Here is a 20,662-nt window from a genome sequence, read left to right as displayed (position 1 = left end):
ATAAAAAAATAAACCCTAGGAAAAGTAGGTCAAGAAGCCTCCCCAACCTTCCCAAAATCCTAATTTTGAAGCCCTAACTCCTTACCTAACATCCATACCTCAATTTTAACTCAAAAAATAACCAAAAACCCTTCCAAAACACCTTCAAATCAAAAAACTCACAGATCTAAGAAGAAGATATCTCAACTTGGAGATCAGAAATCAAATCCGGTGACGGGCGAATAGCAAGAAAATACATATGTAGATACTCTTCACTGGTGTTGAGGGAATCATTGTAATCGACAATGTAACTTTCTTTTATATTTATTTTATTATAATTATTTCTTATTTTTGGTCTATTTTGCAATGTAACCGATTTTTGGGAAGAAGTAGAAATCGACACTTGCCGGGCGGGGTTGGTGCCTAACACCTTCAAACTCCGTAACGTGATCCCCGGACCCGTATTTTCTTTCATAGATTAGTTGTCCTTGTTTTTAGAGTCAATGATCAGTTCCTAAATCATAATAACTAGGTGGCGACTCCCAAACCTCAAGGGTCTAAAACGGATCCGCGCACCTCACGAATCGAGGGCGCTTTCAAAGAGCTGTTTCATGGTCATTAAAGAAACAACCTATTGTCACATTATCAACCACTGAAGCTAAATTTGTTGCTGCAACAGCTTGTGCTTGTCATGTTATTTGGCTAAAGTAGATTCTTAAAGGGTTGCATTTCAAGGGGGATGGGCCTACTCAGATTTATTGTGACAACAGTTCAATAATAAAGCTTTTAAAAAGTCTTGTTCTACATGGTCGAAGCAAACATATAGATGTGAAGTATCATTTCTTGAGGAATCTCACGAATGATGGAGTCATTAATCTTATTTACTACAAAAGTGAAAACCAGATTGCTGACATTTTAACTAAGGCAGTATTTGTTTGCGCTATTTTTCAACGCTTATTGCTGATAAAAGTTAAATTCAACACTTTTTGTCAAAACAGCGTGTTTGTTTACTCTATATTTTCAGCGCTAATTGTTGAAAATAAGTGAAAAAAAATTCTGCACCATTTTGATGTTGAAAAAAAGTGCTGAAGTGGTAAGCACTTCACTTTTTTTGACATAGAGAAATATGTCCTTCGTTTTTTTGAGCATGGATAAGTATGCCCTTATCTTAAAAGGATATGACCTCTTATATCCCATATATAAGTATATAAAAATCTCACAAAATAATAAACTCGTACCATGGCTAAATTATTTTATCTTATATGGGTTAAAAGTTTTGGAATGAGTTGATTTTTGGTGAGGATGATCTCCTCATTAGTATAAAAACACCCCACAAATTAATAAACCCACACCATGGCTAAATTATTTTGTCTTATATGGGTTAAAAGTTTTGTAATAAGTTGATTTTTGATGAAGATGATCTCTACAATGACGAGATCATTATCACCAAAAATCAGCACATCCTGAAACTTCTAACCCTATCAAAAAAAATTCAAGATCCGTAAATCATCCATTTAAAAAAAAAAATCATTTTTGATGAGTTAGAAGTTTCAAAATGGGCTGATTTTTGTTGAGGATGATCTCTAGATCATATAGACCATCCTCACTAAAAACTTGCTCATTCAAAAAACTTTAACCCACATAAAAACAAAAAAAATTGGCTATGGTGTGGGTTGCCCTTATTAATTCATAGGGTGCTTTTATAATTACACATCCTTCATTTCCATCGAAAATTATTCATTCAAAATTAAGTTTTTTTAATGTTGATTTCAAATTTTTGTGACTTGTATGACATTATTATTTTTAATTTGAAATTTGTGGGCTTTTTTAAATAGAAATTATTATTTATAAATTGAAGATTTGAGTATTATTTATTATTTAAAAATGAATTGTATGTTAATTTTATTAGAAATAATATATTTTATTATGTTTGATAAGAAATAGGCATTTGAAACATGCAAACAATGTATAATATGAGTGTAAGGGTAATAAAGACAATTTACCAACTTCAGTAATGTGTAACAAACATGATTCAACATCTAAACAAACAACTTTTTCAACACTTAAATTTAGCGCTTATAAGTTTCAGCGCTTAATGCTATTCAACACTTATTTTTTTCAGTTTAACAAACAACACCTAAGCCTATCAAATTTCCTGCATTTCAAAAGCTTAGAAAACTACTTAGTGTTTGCACTTCAAATGATTAAATTTGAGGGATGGGACTTCAAAGTTTGATTCTTATCTGAATGTTATGTTTGGAACATCAGTTTACGGGAGGGATTGTCCTAGTTTTTAGGATTGTCTGTAAGTTTGTTTTTGTTTTCCTAGTCAATAGGCGTCTATTTACCTAGTTAATAGAAGTTTGTTTTTGAACAACGGGTAGTGCCTATTTTCATGTTATTATCAGTTATGTATTAGCCAATATACATACATATATATATATATATATATATGGGTCAGGTTCAAGGGCCATATGAGAAAACATATGAGAAAACTTTCGACGGTAAATAAAATTTTAAAATATGGGTTAGAAATTTTGGATTGAGCTGATTTTTTGTGAGGATGATCTTCTCATCATAGTGACCATCCTTGCAAAAAATCAGCTCAATCCAAAACCTCTAACCCTTATTTTGAAAAATGAAAGTTTTCTCATATGTTTTCTCATATGGCCCTTGAACCTGACCCTATATATATATATATATATATATATATATATATATATATATATAGGTCCCGTTCAGCAACACACATTTTGGCAAAACATTTTTCAAAACATGGGTTAGAGGTTTTGGAATGGGCTGATTTTTGGTGAGGATGATCTCTACGGTGAGGAGATCATCCTCACCAAAAATCAGCCCATTCCAAAACTTCTAGCCCCAGTTTACAAGTTGAAAAATCGTGGACCGTCCATTTTTGTAAATAATTTTTGATGGGGTTAGAAGTTTTGGAATGGGCTGATTTTTGGTGATGATGATCTCCTCACCGTAGAGATCATCCTCACAAAAAATCAGCCCATTCCAAAACTTCTAACCCATGTTTTGAAAAATGTTTTGCCAAAATGTTTGCCTAAATGTTTGTTGCTGAACATTTCCCTATATATATATATATATATATTGTTTGTTGATCAATAAAGCAATGCATAAAACGTACATCCTCTGTTTTTCCTACTATTATTGTGTAAAATCTTTCATATTTTGTTTCTAACAATTATTACTAGGGGCAACTCAAATTAAAGACAATTTTTTTTTGTCTTATATGGGTTAAAAGTTTCAACCCATATAAGACAAAAATCATCTCATTCGGAAACTTCTAACTAGGGGTACACATTGGATTGGGTAAATCCGAGAACCGAACCAATCCAAACCCTTTTGGATTGGATTGGATTGGTTCGGATTGAGTATGGTTTGGTTTGGGTGTGGATTGTAAAAAAAAAAAACAATCCGATTGTTTTGGTTCGATTTCAGATTAGGGTATAATAGAACCGAACCAATCCGAGAATAGAATTAATCTGAAGTATTTATTAATATATATAAATAAAACCCTTTCTTAGTTTCGTTCTTCTATTATCTATTTCCTTCTTCTTCAAATTTGAATAAAACCTAGTCGTCGTTCGTCTCCTTCACCTCGTCACTCGCCACCTCGTATGAAAACGAAGAGGTAACTCATCTCTCTCTCTCTCTTTCTCAATTGTGTTAGTATGTTACGAAGAGATAACTCATCAAAGTCTTCAACTTCATCTCCTCTATTTTAAAAAATAAAAATAAAAACTCATTAAAAAATGTACACAAATCTCTCTCTCAACTCTCAAATGGATTTACCCATTTATAAAACAACTTTCTCAAAGAGTTTGATTCATTATTTGTTTACGAGAATCTTTATGCCATTTTTATTAAATGAGATATACTATATGAACCTAGACTAGGATTTGTTAATCTACCGTTTATGGATTAGTTTCCTTACTAATCCATCCAAAATACTAATTTTAAAATTGTAATTTTTTTTTTAGTCTTATTGAGCTTCCTCTAATTTTTAATTTATACAAATTTCAGTCAAAATTTATTCATAAAATCATTTTCATTTTAAAAATATGCATTTTTTTTATGATGTAATCCATAGGGTTCATCTTTTGAAGGAAAAAAATACTAATTTTTCTATTATGAAAGTATGAGAATCGAGAATCGATCCGAATCAATTCGAACTAAGGTTAGTTTGGATTGATTTGATTCCAAATTTGTAGAACTGATCATGTTTGATTCGATTTCAATTTTGCCAGAATCCGAACCATGTGCACCCCTACTTCTAATCCCATCAAAATAAGTTAAAGACTCGTAGATCATCATTCTTTTTGTAAATCATTAAAAATCAGCTCATAATGAAATTTTTTACCCATATGAGACAAAAAAAACATTGGCTATGGTGTGGGTTGCCTTTAGTAATAATTGGGGTACCCCTAATACTAGCCAAGGTCAACACCACTTTGAGGAGGGAAATAAAAGGTTTCCTCAAACAAGGCCTCAAAATATAACTCTATGGGCTGGTTTTGTCGCGTCAACTTATCCCATGTGGCAAGATTCATCCCAATAGAATTTACCCACGTGGCAAGATTTTAGGTTACTTACAAAGTTTAACCCAAGTTGTCCCTCTAAATAAGCAAGAAAAGGCCACATCAGCATTATAAATATGGACGGAATTTAGAAATGCTCCTCCACATTTTGGTAAATATTAAAGATGCCCCATGTCTTCAAACTCATAACACGCCCCTTGACTTAGGTGGTTTTCTATAAGACCAATGTAAATGACCTAAATGCTTCCTTCTGCAATCCTTAATTGAAAATCCCACGATTTTCTCTCAAAACTAATCATCTTTAACCTGTCTTATACTATAGTTTTTAACCCTATGATTCTATCTTCTTTTTTTATCCACTTTCAAACCTCAAAAGAAAATGTAGAAAAACGGATTTTTGAATAGAAAAATAAAGAATTTCTACAAGATATTGAAAACTTCTTTTTTTGTTTTTTTGTTTTTTCAATTTCACCCTAAAAGTTAACAGCTTGAATACTTTTTTTAGATTTAACTCTTCTTTAATCCTAAAATTCTCTTTCCACCTTCAAATAGTAAGAACTAAATAGGATTTTTGGATTGAAAAAACCAATAATTGTATCCAAGACATTAATACAATCATTGAAGATGAAATTGAATAGTTTAAAAATAATATACCTTAGAAGTTAACAACTTGCAAATGTCATACTATTTAGGAGAAAAAAGGGAGTTACAAGTTGAAGAGAAGGGCATTTAGGTAAGTTTATCTTTAGTCTCATGAACAAAACCTAAGTCAAGAGGTATGTCATTAGTCTGAAATTAACAGGGGGTAATATCGAATTGATTAAAATGTGGAGGGGTATTTCTAAATAACTTTTTTTTTTCTAAATATATTACCTCTTCCCCAAAGTCCTCGACATCTCTCTCCGTTACTTTCTCTCTCTAAACTCAAGTACTCTACTCTCTCTCTAAAGAACTTCCTTTAATGGCGGTTACAGAAGCTCTCCACTCTCGTTGAAAGGTGAGTGATGGCATCGTAGTAAACTGAAAAGTTATTCTTGATTCAGCTTTCTCTCAGTATTTCGACTAAATTGTTTTGAAGATCTTGATTTATGTGTGTGAGAGATCTTTTGAAATTAGGTTTGAATTCTGGTTTAAAACATTGACAATCTAAGTTTTTTTATTTTTATTTTTTATACTTAGATCTCAGTGATTCCATTGCTTCAATTAAATGAATTTCACAATTCTGCATGACGATCGAATTTGGTTTTCTAACGTTTTGGTTTAGTTTCGGTTCTGAATTTCGAAATTTTCTTCTGATTTTGGAACCCTAGGTTATCGATGATATTGTGTTTTCTATGTCCTAGAAATTTAATTCATGGATGCAAATGTTTCTTGCCCAATAGGCCTGAAGTCTGTATTTCTTATGGAAGAGGAAGGATAGTTTAATTTATCGAATATGAACTTTTCTTTTGTTCAAATTTTAAAATGAGAGATCTATAGAGTGAAATTTAGTGGTGGTTTGAATCGCTATTTTTGCTCCCCAAAATTGAAACTTTATCATGGTTTTAGGGTTAGAGATACATATCATGGGGTTGGTGGGATTTAAGTAGGTACTGTGGCTGTCTATACCCAATAGAGAAATGCTAGCAAGCAATGTCTGAGAAGCATCGAACATACTATTTTTTTTTGTCATTTTCTGGGGTTGAATCTGTTTAAAACCTCTATGGCATTGGTTCTATCATTCCTCGTTGCGTATATATTTCGAATAGGCTTCACCAATCCAATCTTGAATGATGAATGGAACTTCTAAATCTTCACTGTCTTACTTTTTTACATTTAAATATGCTAATTGGGGATATGGTTTATTAGTATAATGTGTTGTGGTTTTTCTATATAAGGTAATGGTGTTCTCACATTATGATTATGGGTCTTTCAGGGAAGCCACTTCGTGTTGAAGGACCTACAAGACTTTAAGATTTTGAAAGAGAAATTAAAGGAAATTTTACAACTTCTAGAGGAAATCGATATGTAGGGCAGTGGTTGATGGCTCCTTTAAGTTCTAAACATCAGTGATTCATATAGTATCGTTCAAAATTCAACAACCAGGTTCAGGAAGTGACTTGCCCCAAGGTGGGGAATACAACCCTTTCCTTGTTGCTCGAAGGGTTAATTCCTCCCATACTGTTGTGATGGACAAAGATTTGGAAGATGGAATTCTGCTGCCTTATCAAGATAGGCCCAGGATTTTTCCTATTATGCGTAGTAAATCTTATAATCCATTGGTAAAATTCCCCTCTTTATCTATTCATTCATTCGCTTGTTTGTGTGTGTGTGTGCGTGCACGCGGAGGGTAGCATACTTAACCGACCCTTAATATTTGTTAATTTGGTATTTGTGCTGTCTATGAGTAAACATAGTTCTTGTGGTTTTGGAAATTATTTACTTTTTCTACTCGTAGCACCAATGGACCTGCTTATGCTTGAAGCAAGGACTTTTTGTAGAGGTTTATGGAGCCATATAACGTGAAATTAACCATATGCACACTTTTTTTTATTGGCAATCGGTATAATAAAGTTATTTTATAGTTACATTACTGTAGTTGTATAGAAATTGGGTTAAGAGAAGAAAAGAGGAAAGAAGAAGAAGAAGAAGTTTGCTCAAGAACAACTAGGGTCGATTGACCAATTTCTATATTTTATATAATAATTAGAGAAATTGCATAACTACCCCTACACAAATAAAAAATAGATTAATATCATGTCTTTCTACACTCTCCTCAAGTTCAACATAGACATCGATCATGATAAGCTTGCACAATATAGACTAAAGTGAACTTTAGAGAGCCCCTTTGTAAAAACATTAGCAAGTTGGTTAGAAGGAATAGATAGCAAACAAATCTCTCTAGACAGGAGTTTCTCTCGAACAAAGTGTCAATCAATCTCAATATGTTTAGTTCTATCTTGCTGGATTGGATTGTTAGCATCGTCACAGTACATCTTCATAGAAGAAGGAACACAGATGCCAAGATTCTGAAGAAGAATTTGAATCCGTTATAGTTCAGCACACTCTGAGCCATAGCTTGATATTCAGCTTCAGCACTAAAACGAGTGCAAACAGTCCGCTTCTTACTCCTTCAAGTCACTAAGTTAAATACTGCTAAATCTTTCCGAAGTGAGAGAAAGAGGAAAGACGTGCTAGCGCGCCACAACTAACATAATAGCCAGTTCCAAAAACATAAGTGCGCTCCAGAACATGACGGAACTACACCTGATATCAGTAGTCTAGTCAGTTAAGCTGTAATTAGCTAGTAGCTAGTTAACTGAGCCGCGGGAACCTCTTGGCATCCGGTGTTATTCTGTCAAATCCCTCCGCAACGTAAACTCTTTACAGATTCTACATTTCCAGACCTAGTTGTCCTAGCTTTCAGAAAAGGGAAGAGACTGGGATTCTTCCGATGCCCAATAAAGGTGGATACCAAGCAATCTCATTCTGGGTCTGGGGGAGACCCAAACAACTGCTATTGAATGCCCGCTTCCTTTACTTCGTCCTTAGAACACACCCGTAGAATCAATAAGCCATAAGTTGGATCTATTAAGGTTATGCCCTACAATCTGTAAGCCTGGGTTATCAATCACGACATGGGAAGCCATCTGGAATTGATAGTTTTAGCATGATTCCCCTAACGCCGATCGGATCCTATTCCGTAGTCTCATCCTTATATCCAGATCTAAATCCAAAAAGGAATACCATGAGCCAACTTTAGGTTTAGCTTCTCTGGGAAGGACTGGGACTCGAGATTGATAAATAGCGGGGGTTGTTGGAAGGTGCCTTTATTGATTTCATTCCCTTAAGCTGAACTTGTACGTCGAGCCCCCCTCTTTTTTAAAGGGCTTAGGCTAAGGTAGTTCAATAGTATAGCTCTAGTGCTCTATCGAATGAGCCCCCCTAATTCAACTTGATATAGACAGATTTCAGAATATCGGGTTTTACGGTATCTTGTCCGACTATGGGCAGGGACAAGTGTTGGAGTGAAAGAAGCATATTGGGCTAGGATGACCTGGATGGATACACGGGAGTAGGCCTTGTTGAGGCGCATCACTGGCATCTGTGGGTTGAGTAGATAAGAGTAGTGTGGGGGGGTGACGGGATGAACATGGTGCAGGGGTCGACTTTGGTTTCATATTTTTGTTCATATGTAAAGGGTTGGTAAGGTTTTGCGCGTTGTATCAACCACAAGCTCCACCACTTGTGCATGCCTCTGTCAATTCCTTTGAGTTTCGGTCTTACGATCGTACTCCCTAGATGAAGTGTTTCACGCGTTAGTTGGGGCTTAGGGAAAGTCTACTTTGCTGGGCCTTTTTTTCGAGCAAAGGTGTGTGGCATTTCACTAAACAAAATGTGCAATAACCCGAAGTAGATCTCCAATCCTCAATTGAGCCTGCTCAGTCTATGTTTGTATAGGCTTCCACTTGGAGATAATCACTTTTACTGAATAAAAGACCCTTTCCCAGACAAGTCTTCAAGTATCTCAAGATCATGCTCAATAAACTTAAAATGTGGGTCACGAGGAACATACATAAACTGACTAACTACACTGACTGCATTAACAATATCAGGTCGAGTGAGAGATAGATATAGGAGCCTACCACCCAGTCATTGATACACCCCTTTGTTAGGAAGAAGAGCACATTGAAACTCACTCAACATGTGATTGGGATCAATAGGAGTATATGCTGGTCTACAACCAACTTTCCCTGTTCCCCGAAGGAGATCCAAAGCATATTTACGCTGACAAATGAAGATACAATCCTTCGATCTGGCCAACTTTATACCAAGGAAATATCGAAGTTTGCCAAGGTCTTTGATCTTAAATTCCCTTGCTTGGTTAGACTTAAGGCTACAAACCTCATCTGGTCAATTGCCTATAATAATCATATCAATAACATAAACAATGAGAATAGTAAGTTGTTCATCTTGTGTCCGCTTAATGAACATAGTATGATCAACATTGCCCTGGATGTATCCATACCGACACATAGCCTGATAGAACCGATCAAACCTAGTTTGAGGAGATTGCTTGAGATCATACAAGGCCTTATGCAATCTTCACACACTACCCCCTGTATCATATCCTAGTGGAGGATTCATGTAAACTTCCTCAAGAAGGTCACGATTCAAGAATGCATTCTTCATGTCCAATTGGTGAAGGTCCCTAGAATAATGAGTAGCTAATGAGAGCAAGACCTTGATAAAGTTTAGTTTTTCCATAGAAGCAAAGGTCTCTTTAGAGTCGACCCCATAGGCCCGAGTAAACCCCTTTGCCACTAGCATGGCCTTGTATCGCTCGATAGAACCATTAGCCTTATGCTTTATAGTGAAAACCCACTTACAACCTACTGGAGTCTTTCCATCAGGCAAGTCCACTAGTTCCCAGGTGCCATTCTTGGTTAGCGTTTTCATCTCTTTATTCATAGCCTCTTTCCAATTTGGGTCACTAACAACATCTGAGAACCTAGAAGGTAATGGCACAAAAGATAGATCAGATACAAAAGCAAAATAGGATGGGGACAAACGAGAGTAACTGTATAACGAGAAATGGGATGAGACGTACATTGGCGGGTTCCCTTCCTAATGACAGTGAGAAGATCCAAATTAGATGGAGCAGTAATATCTTTGGATTCAACAGATGAGATATGATTAATAACATCAACAAGATTAGAAGACAAAAGGTATAACTTGATTTGGGAAGTCTGCTTTCAACTGGTTGTGAACTTCAACTAATAATACCTTTTTTTTCCTTTGCCTGTAATATGTGAGTAAGTCTCCATTTCTCTTTGGATTAGTCCTCAGAGCAGTATTAGTATCAATAATAACAATTGGTATATTCTGATAAACGGGGATTGAAACAGTCAAGATTGGAGTCGGAGAAGTTAAAACAGTTGGAATATGAATCTTTTGAGGATCGAGAGGATTCTCTTTCACACGACTCATCTCCCCCTGAAGAGAATGCTGAGAAGGCCCAAAATAGGATCTAGACTCGAAAAAAGTAGCGTCCTTGGTGATATACTTCCTCCCCGTGTGAGGATCAAGACACTTGTACCTCTTTTGTGTAGGAGAGTAACCCAAAAATATAATTTTTTTTTTGCTTCCCATTGTAATGAAGTGATGCTGATTGAATTTTCCCTGCCCCTAACTAGAGAGATTGATAAGTTAGTTAGTGAGGATGCGAGAGGAAATGTTTACTACAAAATTTAATGGTCCCTTTAATTTTTCATAGAGTATTAGCCTATTATGTAATGAATGAAACAAACACGAGGATGTTGAAATGGAAAGTCTAAGAAGGAAAAAAAATTGAACTGTCAATATTTGAGGTCTGTGCCACTTGCTTATGTAAGAAGGATGGAGAATCAGTTAACTACTTGTTCATTCATTGTATAATGCCCTGCGAGGTGTGGATTTATATTTTGGCATTGTTTGGTGTTTCGACGTGCTTCCCTGAGTCGATAAGATGTCTCTTTGAGTCTTGGATGACTTTGGGTTCTTCATTCGGATTGGCAAAGAGGATACTTTGGTTGTGGACTGTGGTATGTTGGCACCTTTGGAAGGAGAGGAGTCATTATATGTTGAGGCTAAGGAATTTTCATTGCACGATATTTCTGTCTCTATTCTGGGTTTTGTTTTCTTGTGGCTTAAAGCTTAAAAGAATTCAAAGCGGTCATCTTGGAGGATATTTTGGGGAGATTGGAGTGGGTGTTTAGATTAGATCCAATGTAATCCATGGTCAGTCACCTCGTTATATTTGTTGGTCATCTCGACTACTTTATTTATATATTGTATTTACCTATAAAAAAAAGTAGTGATACTACATACCTGACTTCAAATCTGGCCTTCATAACCGTCAAGAAAAGGTCAGCATTTGAGGAAATCTAAGAGTATCCTGAATTAGGGAAGCAAAATATAGAAGGAAGTCAAGACCAATTATGCTACTAGTGAAGAGCGCTTTGGTGAAGGTTGATGGCTCATAAAGGATCAAAAGGGAAACTGAGATGGGCGTTGTTAGAAGAAATTCGAAGACATATCCAGTTAGCAAAATGTGTGCTTCTTCCAAATTTCATCATGTTACCAAAGATCAAAATATAAGAAAAGGTATGACCTTGGATAGAGAGTAGAATGCGGAACATATTCGCTTAGTTGATTGTGGATCTTTGGATAGGGTTTTTCTGATTGACTGAGTCATTGGTGGGTCTATTCATTGGGAGGACCGCCTATCCGGAAAAAAAAAACACGTAGAGAATCTTCAGGAAATCATCGAAAGGGAAAAAAAAAAGGAATTTGTATAACACAATGTATTTTTGGATGAAAAATTTACATTTCTTATGACTTAATTGGAGTTATACTATCCTCAATTATTACAGTTGGTGTCTAGTAGTTACTAAATGATTAGTTATATCAAGTTGATATCTTTTTTTTAATTTATCAATATCAAGTTGATATCTTAACATTGCAATGTTTTCATACATTTTGGGTTTTGGGTTTTTTATTTTTATTTTATCATTTGTTTTATGATAAGCATTTTTTTTTCCATTTTTGTTGATTATTGATTGTTTGCTTTATGCAGATTTTTCGGGTTCTCATGGGAGTTGATGTCCGCGTACTTGCAATCTTTTTGTTCCTTTGCTTTGGAGCTGTATTCTACATTGGAGCAAGTACTTCACCAATTATTGTTTTTGTCTTCTCTGTTTGTATTATCAGCTTCCTTTTTGCTACATATCTTACTAAATGGGTGCTTTCCAAGGATGAGGGGCCTCCTGAAATGGTTCAGGTATGTTTAGCTGGTTTCATCTTCCTTATTTTGCATTGTAGGCTTACTATTCAGATGATTTATTTGTTAGTTCACTTTTTTTAGAGCATTTGAGGGAATTTAAGAATAGAACCAATAGGATATGAAAGGAGAGTCAACTTAGGTGGCTTGGCAAGTGCAATGAAAATCAATGATGGCAGCGGTTCAGATGAGAGCTTTGGTGCAAGTCAAAGGCCATGCAAGAGGAAGCTCAAAATCGACATTGATAGGTCTTTTAAGATTATACACACGTGGCTTAACAGAATATTTGAAACTCCTGCCCTCAATACTTGTTGCTCTATGCACTCAGCTGTTGTTTTTTCCTGGGGCATCTTATTATCAGTGTTGAGAACGCACTTGCTCTTTGTAGCGCAATATTACGTAGATGTTGTATTTTTCTTACATTTGTTTTTTCTTGGTGCTTCTTATTGTGAAAATCTTGGTAAATTACAACCTATTTAAAAAAAAAAAAGGAAAAAAAGACAAAGGAAAAACTTTAGAGTAAATGTATACATAGTACAGGTTACAAAGAATATTTATTTTTTAATTGGTAAAAGCAGATGGGAATCCCACTTTACAGAGGTAAAACGGAGAAGCTATTGTGAGGCAAGGTGCTCGGAAAGTGTAAGCCTCACAATCATGATATTTTTAAATAAATAATAATTTAATAGTTAAAAAAATTAATATTAAAAAAATTAAAATATTAGGATTACCATTGTATATTTCTCAATTTCAAATACACACAATCAAATTTTAAGTTTTAATCCATTACAATGAATAATGATATAAAATATTATTATTTTATATTTTAGCAAAATAGAAATGATTTGTATTTGAATAAGTGAAAGTCTTTACATTAAATGACTATTTCATATTTATTGCAAAAAATACAACTAAATATTATTTTTTCGATAACTTCATTTGCATAATACTAATTATGAAAAAAATTATTTATAAATCAACTCAACTCAAAGATTTTATTTGCATATTGCTATTTTGTATTTGAATTCATTTGTAAGTATTCCAATTGCATTGCAGTAACAAAGAAATATTAGTAAGAAAAAAAATGAACTTTATAGGAAAATCTTGGTTGGATAACAAAATAGAAAGAAAGAAGTACAGTATAAAGAAAAGAATTAGAAGTTAGAGAGGAAGAAATGCATTATTTAAAATAAAATAAAAAAAATTAAAGTGAGGCGTATTGTTCAGCCAAAAGGCATATGCCTCTCATTGAGGCGTGTGCCTTTTAGGTGACTCATGGTTTGAGGCATAGGCCTCAGTTGCTTTTTATGTTTCAACCTAATGCCTTAGGGTGTTTTTAATGAGCCTCATTTTGATTCGCTCCTTGAGGCGTAAGCCTCGCTTCTTAAAACACTGCATTGTACTATTTGAGATCTTGTGAAAGATCTATGGGTATTTTCTTTATTTTTTAATTTTAGGAAGCTTGTGATGAAAGTATTAGTATTGTTTCTACTTAATGAGTTGAGCTGTAAAAAGAGGAAGAAAGGACTTCCCCCAGCGCATCTATATATACATCTGTTTTCCCTTACTTTACACAATGTAAGGGTACTAATTCGAGTGTTTTTAGAGATTAATAATTCTTCTTCACCCAAGAAGTGATCTCCTGGAAATTGTTTGTGATTCAAAATGTATGTTGTGATGTGTTGCTTTGTGAGGTCTGATTCTTCTTATTTATTTAGTGCAATGCAAATCAAATTTATTTTGTCCGTTTTCTTCATATTTTCTTATGATATTTTATTTCCATTTCATTTGTTCTGCATTAAAAATTCCAAGCTCAACTTATGTTGGTTATCAAAGCTACTGGGCCCAATAGAAGACATCCTAGCTAGCATTCAATGATGCCTTCTGAGCATATGATCTGAAGATAGTATGAATATGATAAAATTTAAATTGTTTGTGTTTTTAGTTATCTACACTAGATTGTCCATATTAGCATCAATTTTTTTGTTTTTTTGTTTTTTGCTTTTGCGGTATCATATTCCAGCATGATATTCTGGTGTTTGGTCTGGTTTCCGTATATTTTTGCTCGGTCATATCCCGGACTTTAAAATATAAACCTCCTACATTTGGTTTAATCCTTGAAGAGACAGCAAGCAGTTGATTCCCTGGCTCAGTTGTGCAATTGATTGAGCTTATTGTTCACTTTCTAGATATCAGATGCCATACGGGATGGGGCAGAAGGTTTCTTTAGGACCCAATATGGGGCTATTTCTAAGATGGCATTATTGTTAGCACTGGTGATCCTTGGCATCTATTTATTTCGGAGCACAACTCCTCAACAAGAAGCATCTGGTATTGGGAGGTATGGTGTACTATTCACTTTTTAGATCATAATATTAGTTAAAATGTTTTTCCATTTCACATTTTATTGCTGATGTATATTTTATGTTCTTTCCATGCTGTTGCAGGTCAGCAACTGCTTTTATTACAGTTGCTGCTTTTCTTCTAGGGGCTCTATGTTCTGGTGTTGCTGGCTATGTTGGAATGTGGGTGTCCGTACGTGCAAATGTTCGAGTCTCTAGTGCTGCAAGACGGTCAGCAAGAGAGGCATTACAGGTTTGCTGCCTATGTAAACCATGTGTTTTGAATGGATCAACTGAAATATTTTAGTTTTTTCTATCTTATTGCATATATTATATGCAGATAGCTGTTCGTGCTGGTGGTTTCTCCGCTATTGTTGTTGTTGGCATGGCTGTAATTGGAGTGGCTATCCTTTATTCCACATTTTATGTTATGCTGGGAGTAGATTCACCAGGTTCGATGACGGTTACTGATTGTGAGTATCTACTTCCTTCGTTCCTTAACTTGTTAATTATGGGACATCTTACCTTCGAATAACATAATGATGGTTTTGTTTCCTTCATGACATTTTCTTTTGAATATTCAAGTTCCATTAGGTATAGAATCTCATCGTAATTCCTATCATTGAAGCATTATTCCAAAGATTTGGGGATGTTAAACGAATTCTAATCCTCCATACAATTCAGTCTAGATCCATATGATATGTGGTCGAAAGTGTGTTCATATCCGCTTTCACTGTCTCAATGCATATACTTTGGCTCTTCCTCTCACCCTATTAGACCTTCAACTTGCATATTCCTTTTAACTGGGGATGTAATCAGCCTTCCTTGAACATGCCCACAACCATCTCAATCAATTTTCTTTTAGTTTATTGCCTATTGGAGCTACTCGTATGTTTTGTTGAATGTATTCATCTTTAATTTTATATTTTCTAATCTTTTTACTCATCCATCTCAACATCCCTATACTTAATCTATTTAACATGATGCTTCTTGTTTTCTCAACATTCATCTCCATAAAGCATAGCTGGCTTTACTGCCATTCTATAAAATTTTCCCTTCAATTTAATTGGTATGTGTCTGTCTCATGGCACTCTATAAACGCACCTCCACTTTAACCATCTAGCTCTGCTTCTATGGGAGGTATATGTAAATCTGTTTATTGACCTGATTAGTGGGCTATGCAACAAGGACACTGAAATGAGTCACATGACTGACACAGGTATGAGGGGTTTGATATGAATCTTTTGGGAACTCAAGGCATTGACCATCCATTCAATGTATTATAAAATAATAATTTTATTTATTCGAAAGGAATCTTTGAAGAAAATGAACAATCACTTTAGAAAGTGATTATTAGTCTTTTGTTTTTCTGGTGTAAGCTTTTTCAGGAGTTCAAAGTGGTCTTTTTTTTATAAAGGAATTTCTGTTCAAATGGGGTCTTATGTGTTCGATTCCATGTTAGATTGTCCTTCTCTTGTATATTAGGTTGGTCTCCTCAACTTCCTTTCTTTTTCAATAATTTATACTCAAAGAAAAAAAGAAAACTAGATTTCTATCATGGAACGATGGTTGTGTTAACAAAATTATAGATCAATGTATGGATAATTACGTCAATCCTCTTCCAGAAGTCATTTTTTATTAAAAACGTTAAAATAAAGGGTGTGTCAGGGTTGTCTAGGTGTACATTTGTGTTTGACACCCAAAAAAAAATCTAAAATTGCAGTGTCCTTGTTATTTGGATTGTGGTTGAGTTTCAACTTCCAACTAATCATCTGGCTTGATTGAGACCACATTCGACAAGGGAATCATTTCAGTCACTTGAGTGTGATTGAGACCTGTCTAGTAACAAGTACACCGATGATCTGGGAGTATCCTAGATTCTATCTTATGGTTGAGGTCGTAGTATCTGTACGCATGGCAGCTATATGGTTATTGGCACTGAATCTAGCCAACCCGGGATGAGGGACAGGTGGGCTCTTCTTGGAGTTGAAGCATTTATACACGTGGCAGCTAATGCAGTGGTTTGAGGCTCCCACCTGTTTCACCACCTGTTGCTCTTCCTGGGATGGCTAGTTTCACAGTGCCCATAGCCCTTGGTCATATGACAAAAAGATGCTGGGTTCTCTCACTTCTTGCTATAATTAAAAATTAAAATATTGAAGGCTGTTTTATTGATGGGGAACATTGTAGTTCAAGGGTCCGATCTGCACAAGGGGAATATCCACATAGCCAACTAATAAAGAGTCCTCCATCTGGACATTTTCCATAGAGTCGTGATAAACTGACTCAAAAAAAGCCACTCAACTGACGTGGAATGTGCACAGAATCATAGATTTTTTCCTTGGGATACACAAGGGAAATTTCTATGGTTCTGTGCAGCTGAGTGAATTTTAAGTGTTTTTTTTTTTTGAGTCATTTTATCACAATTCTTTTCCATATGACAAGAGAAGTGGATACCATAGGTTGGTATAGTGTCACCTTGCAATCACCTTGGGGCTTAGCCAGGGCCAACACCTGGATTCACTTTGGGCATTTCGACAATGGTTATTGTATTCATTATAGGAATGCTATATTTGCCTTCTTTTATACATCTGTATGCTTCTAAAGCTTTAATTTCACATTGCTTCTTGCGGTATTTGCTTGCACTTCTGTTCCACTCATCCATTCTTTAGTTTGTCTATGTCAGCTTATCTTTGAAGTGTTTAGTGACTTATATTCTTTTTTCTAATCAACTGTCATTCTGGTCTCTCAGACATGTTTCTTGACTTTTATGTACTCTTGTAGTGCCTCTTCTCCTAGTGGGTTATGGTTTTGGAGCTTCGTTTGTTGCCCTCTTTGCCCAGTTGGGTGGTGGAATATACACTAAAGCAGCTGATGTTGGTGCTGATCTTGTCGGAAAAATTGAACAGGGGATACCTGAAGATGATCCTCGAAATCCTGCAGTCATTGCAGATTTGGTATTTTAACCTTTTTCCTTTACGGTTAAATCTAGCACTCCGGCATGTTTTTTCTGTTTTTAAAGGCCGTTTGACTTTTCTTCATTAAAGAGCCTTTTCATGAGCTTATCTTGGAATCCATGCCAATGTGAAGTCTTATTGTTACTTAGCATTTTGATTTCTAATTCGCTCAATGATTTATCCATGAGGGTAGCATCATCCCATTTGAAACTTGTTGGTGATAGAACTATAATTCTCAATTGCTTCAATACCGAGCTGTGTTGAATCACGAAATAGGGTTCACATTGTCAATCCCTATATTTGAGATAAGGCATGGATAATGATGTTTTTATACCAAACTGCATACAGGAAAAATCCGATTTGAAAAAGATAAGAAATAAGTATGTAAAGCTTACTTGGAATGTATTGATTTGTATTGCAGTGGTTGGATGAAGAATCACTTTAAAATTTCAGCTATTACTTCTTCGTGCATGTCTGTAAGTTAGGGTAAGGAATTTACTCCCAAACTGGTCACATGAGTGCTGGAGGTCTCATTCTGATATGCATATGCTTATGCCAATTGGACTTCAGAGTGGAGTTTGGTTACTTCAAACTTTGCTTAGAAGACGATGACCTTTTTCCTTCGAGGTTCTTGGTGGAGAGTATGGCAACATTGCCCATATACTATATCCACAGAGTTGGCAAACTACAGTTCTGATTTTTTTCCCCAATATTCTACTATAGTTATTAAACTGCAGTTCTGTGTTTTTTTTTTTTTCAATTCTTCTCTCCTACTTTTGTCTCTGGGTTTGTCTTAGCTCCTTCACGTACAATGATGATTTAATATAACTGATATGCTTTGCATCTGCCAGACTTGGCATTTGAAAATTCTTCCACTTTATGTTTCTTGGGCCATATAGAAGTGCTATGGTAATTTTCTTGGGGTGATTTCTTTGGGAAGCGGAATCATTTGAATTTTAGTCATGCTTGCCTGGAAATGGAGATTTGGTGCATTCTTTCTCCCCTTTTCTTTTTGTCCCTGAAAAATTAGATGTTTTCACACCATTCTGAATTTTCTTACAAGTTTGGATGCAGTTGTTTTGTTGCATCAAATATATAATATGATCCATCTCAATCGAAGTCATGAATGGTTCTACTAGTGGGATGACTAATATTATTTTTTGTCATTGGGCAGGTTGGAGACAACGTGGGTGATTGTGCAGCTCGTGGTGCTGATCTTTTTGAGAGTATTGCGGCAGAGATAATTAGTGCTATGATACTTGGAGGAACAATGGCTAAACGGTGCAAAATTGAAGGCAAGCACTACTTCTAGATGATAATAAATTAATGTCTAGTGCTTGCAACATCAATTCATGCATGAAATTATAGATTATGTTGATATAATGACCATCTTGTGCTGCTGGTAGCATTTCTGATTGTGTTTATATGAAGTGCTATCATATGAGCTAATATTTGTATCAAATGCTTTCAATTGGAGCAGTGTTTCTAAATGCTAAGGTGCAAGCCTTGCAAGCATGCATTTAAATAATTAAATATACATGTAAACCACAGTATAAAAAAAAATATTCATAGAAACATCTCAATTTGGAGAATAGCATTCCTCCAAAGGCTATTCTCCTCAACTCCAAATCTCCACATGCACTTCCCCAAAAGCGCTTTAGTCATCAAGCCCAGCTTGCGGAACCCTAAACCACCATTCTTTTTTGGAGTACAAACCTGCTTCCAATTGACCAAGGACGCTTCGTCTTCTTACCATGCAAAAGAAACTCACGGAACACTTTATCTAGCTTCAATTCCACACTCTTTGGCATTGTGAACAAAGAAAAGAAATACCCAGGATGGTAGACAAAGTGCTCTTAATCAAAGTTGTCTTCAACCCTTGGATAAATACCTCACTTGCCAACAACTGAGCCCTCCCAACTCTTTCCAAAACTGGATCCCACAAAGCTTTGGAGTTTTACAAAGCTCCCAACAGTAACCCAAGATAAATAGAAGGCAACAGACCAGATTGGCATTCTAGAGCAAGAACAACTCCAAGTTTTGAACTGTACCAACTGCGAACACCGCATTCTAGAGCAAGAACAAGTAACTCCAAGTTTTGAACTCTACCAACTGCGAACACCTTAATTTTTTTATGGTTCACTGGGAGCCTAGATGCCGCCACAAAACAACATAGGATTGCGCACAACACTTTTACCTGACTAAGCGAGGCATCCACAAAGCGTATCATACACAAACTAGAGATGAGACACAACTGGCCCAGCCGAACCTACTACACATCCACGTAAGTTCCCATTGTCTACTGCCCTCCTCAACATTGGCTTCAAAGCCTCATCAATGACGATAAATAGAGAATGAGACAACACATCCCCGTCTCAAGCTTCTGAAGAAGCCATGGGGCATCCCATTCACTTGAATAGAGAAAGTAGGCAACGACACACACTTCATCACCCACCGGATCCACTTCTACCCAAAACCGATATGGCACAACCTATATTCCAAGAAATTCCAATTGACATGGTCATACGCCTTCTCCAAGTCAATTTTACAAACTAGCCCTGGCTTCCTTCTTTGTTTCTGATATATATTCGCCTTCAGGAAGTAATGATGATGGCCCACACTTGTCAATCTCACTCTTTGTTAGGTCAGACTCATAGATTTCTTCCTCGATTTCCTCATTACTTGCCTTAAGTTCAGGCTGATGGACAACAATCCCATATATTTTAGTGTTATAGTTCGGGTACTCCAATTTATAGTGTCCAAAATGGTTGCATTTGTAATATAAGTTATGTTGCTTGAGATCTTGACTTGTTCACGTACTTCCTTGCACTCTTCGCCTTCTTGTATAATACAGTCATAGACATAACGAAAGTATGCTCAAGAGAGGCTTGTTCGACATAAGTTTGAGTTGTTAGCTCCTTTGAGAAGAACATACCTGTTGGGTTCATCTTCCCTTGACGTGATCTGCTGGTTCGTATTACTTGAACGTAGGCCCTGATACTAAATTGATACTGAACA

The 20,662-nt window shown here is 35.6% G+C and overlaps 1 protein-coding gene across 1 annotated transcript in view; it reads left to right on the top strand.

Moving 5' to 3' along the window:
- Positions 1 to 5,406: 5,406 nt before the first annotated feature.
- The window catches only part of LOC147393055 (pyrophosphate-energized membrane proton pump 2-like), a 30,379-nt gene continuing 15,123 nt past the window's right edge, over positions 5,407 to 20,662 (top strand). The window contains exons 1-8 of the mRNA XM_086456710.1: positions 5,407 to 5,541; positions 6,460 to 6,805; positions 12,142 to 12,345; positions 14,535 to 14,686; positions 14,793 to 14,940; positions 15,028 to 15,160; positions 17,472 to 17,644; positions 18,819 to 18,939. Of these exons, the coding sequence (XP_086312836.1) occupies positions 6,713 to 6,805; positions 12,142 to 12,345; positions 14,535 to 14,686; positions 14,793 to 14,940; positions 15,028 to 15,160; positions 17,472 to 17,644; positions 18,819 to 18,939 (1,024 nt within the window). The 5' untranslated portion in view covers positions 5,407 to 5,541; positions 6,460 to 6,712. The remainder of the gene's footprint in view (positions 5,542 to 6,459; positions 6,806 to 12,141; positions 12,346 to 14,534; positions 14,687 to 14,792; positions 14,941 to 15,027; positions 15,161 to 17,471; positions 17,645 to 18,818; positions 18,940 to 20,662) is intronic.

This window comes from Akebia trifoliata, chromosome 10 (assembly GCF_017979445.1).
Source record: "Akebia trifoliata isolate Shusen 1 chromosome 10, ASM1797944v1, whole genome shotgun sequence".
NCBI classification, from domain to species: Eukaryota; Viridiplantae; Streptophyta; class Magnoliopsida; order Ranunculales; family Lardizabalaceae; genus Akebia; species Akebia trifoliata.
The sequence above is the reverse complement of the archived record's forward strand: the minus strand, read 5'-3'. Positions and strand labels throughout refer to the sequence as shown.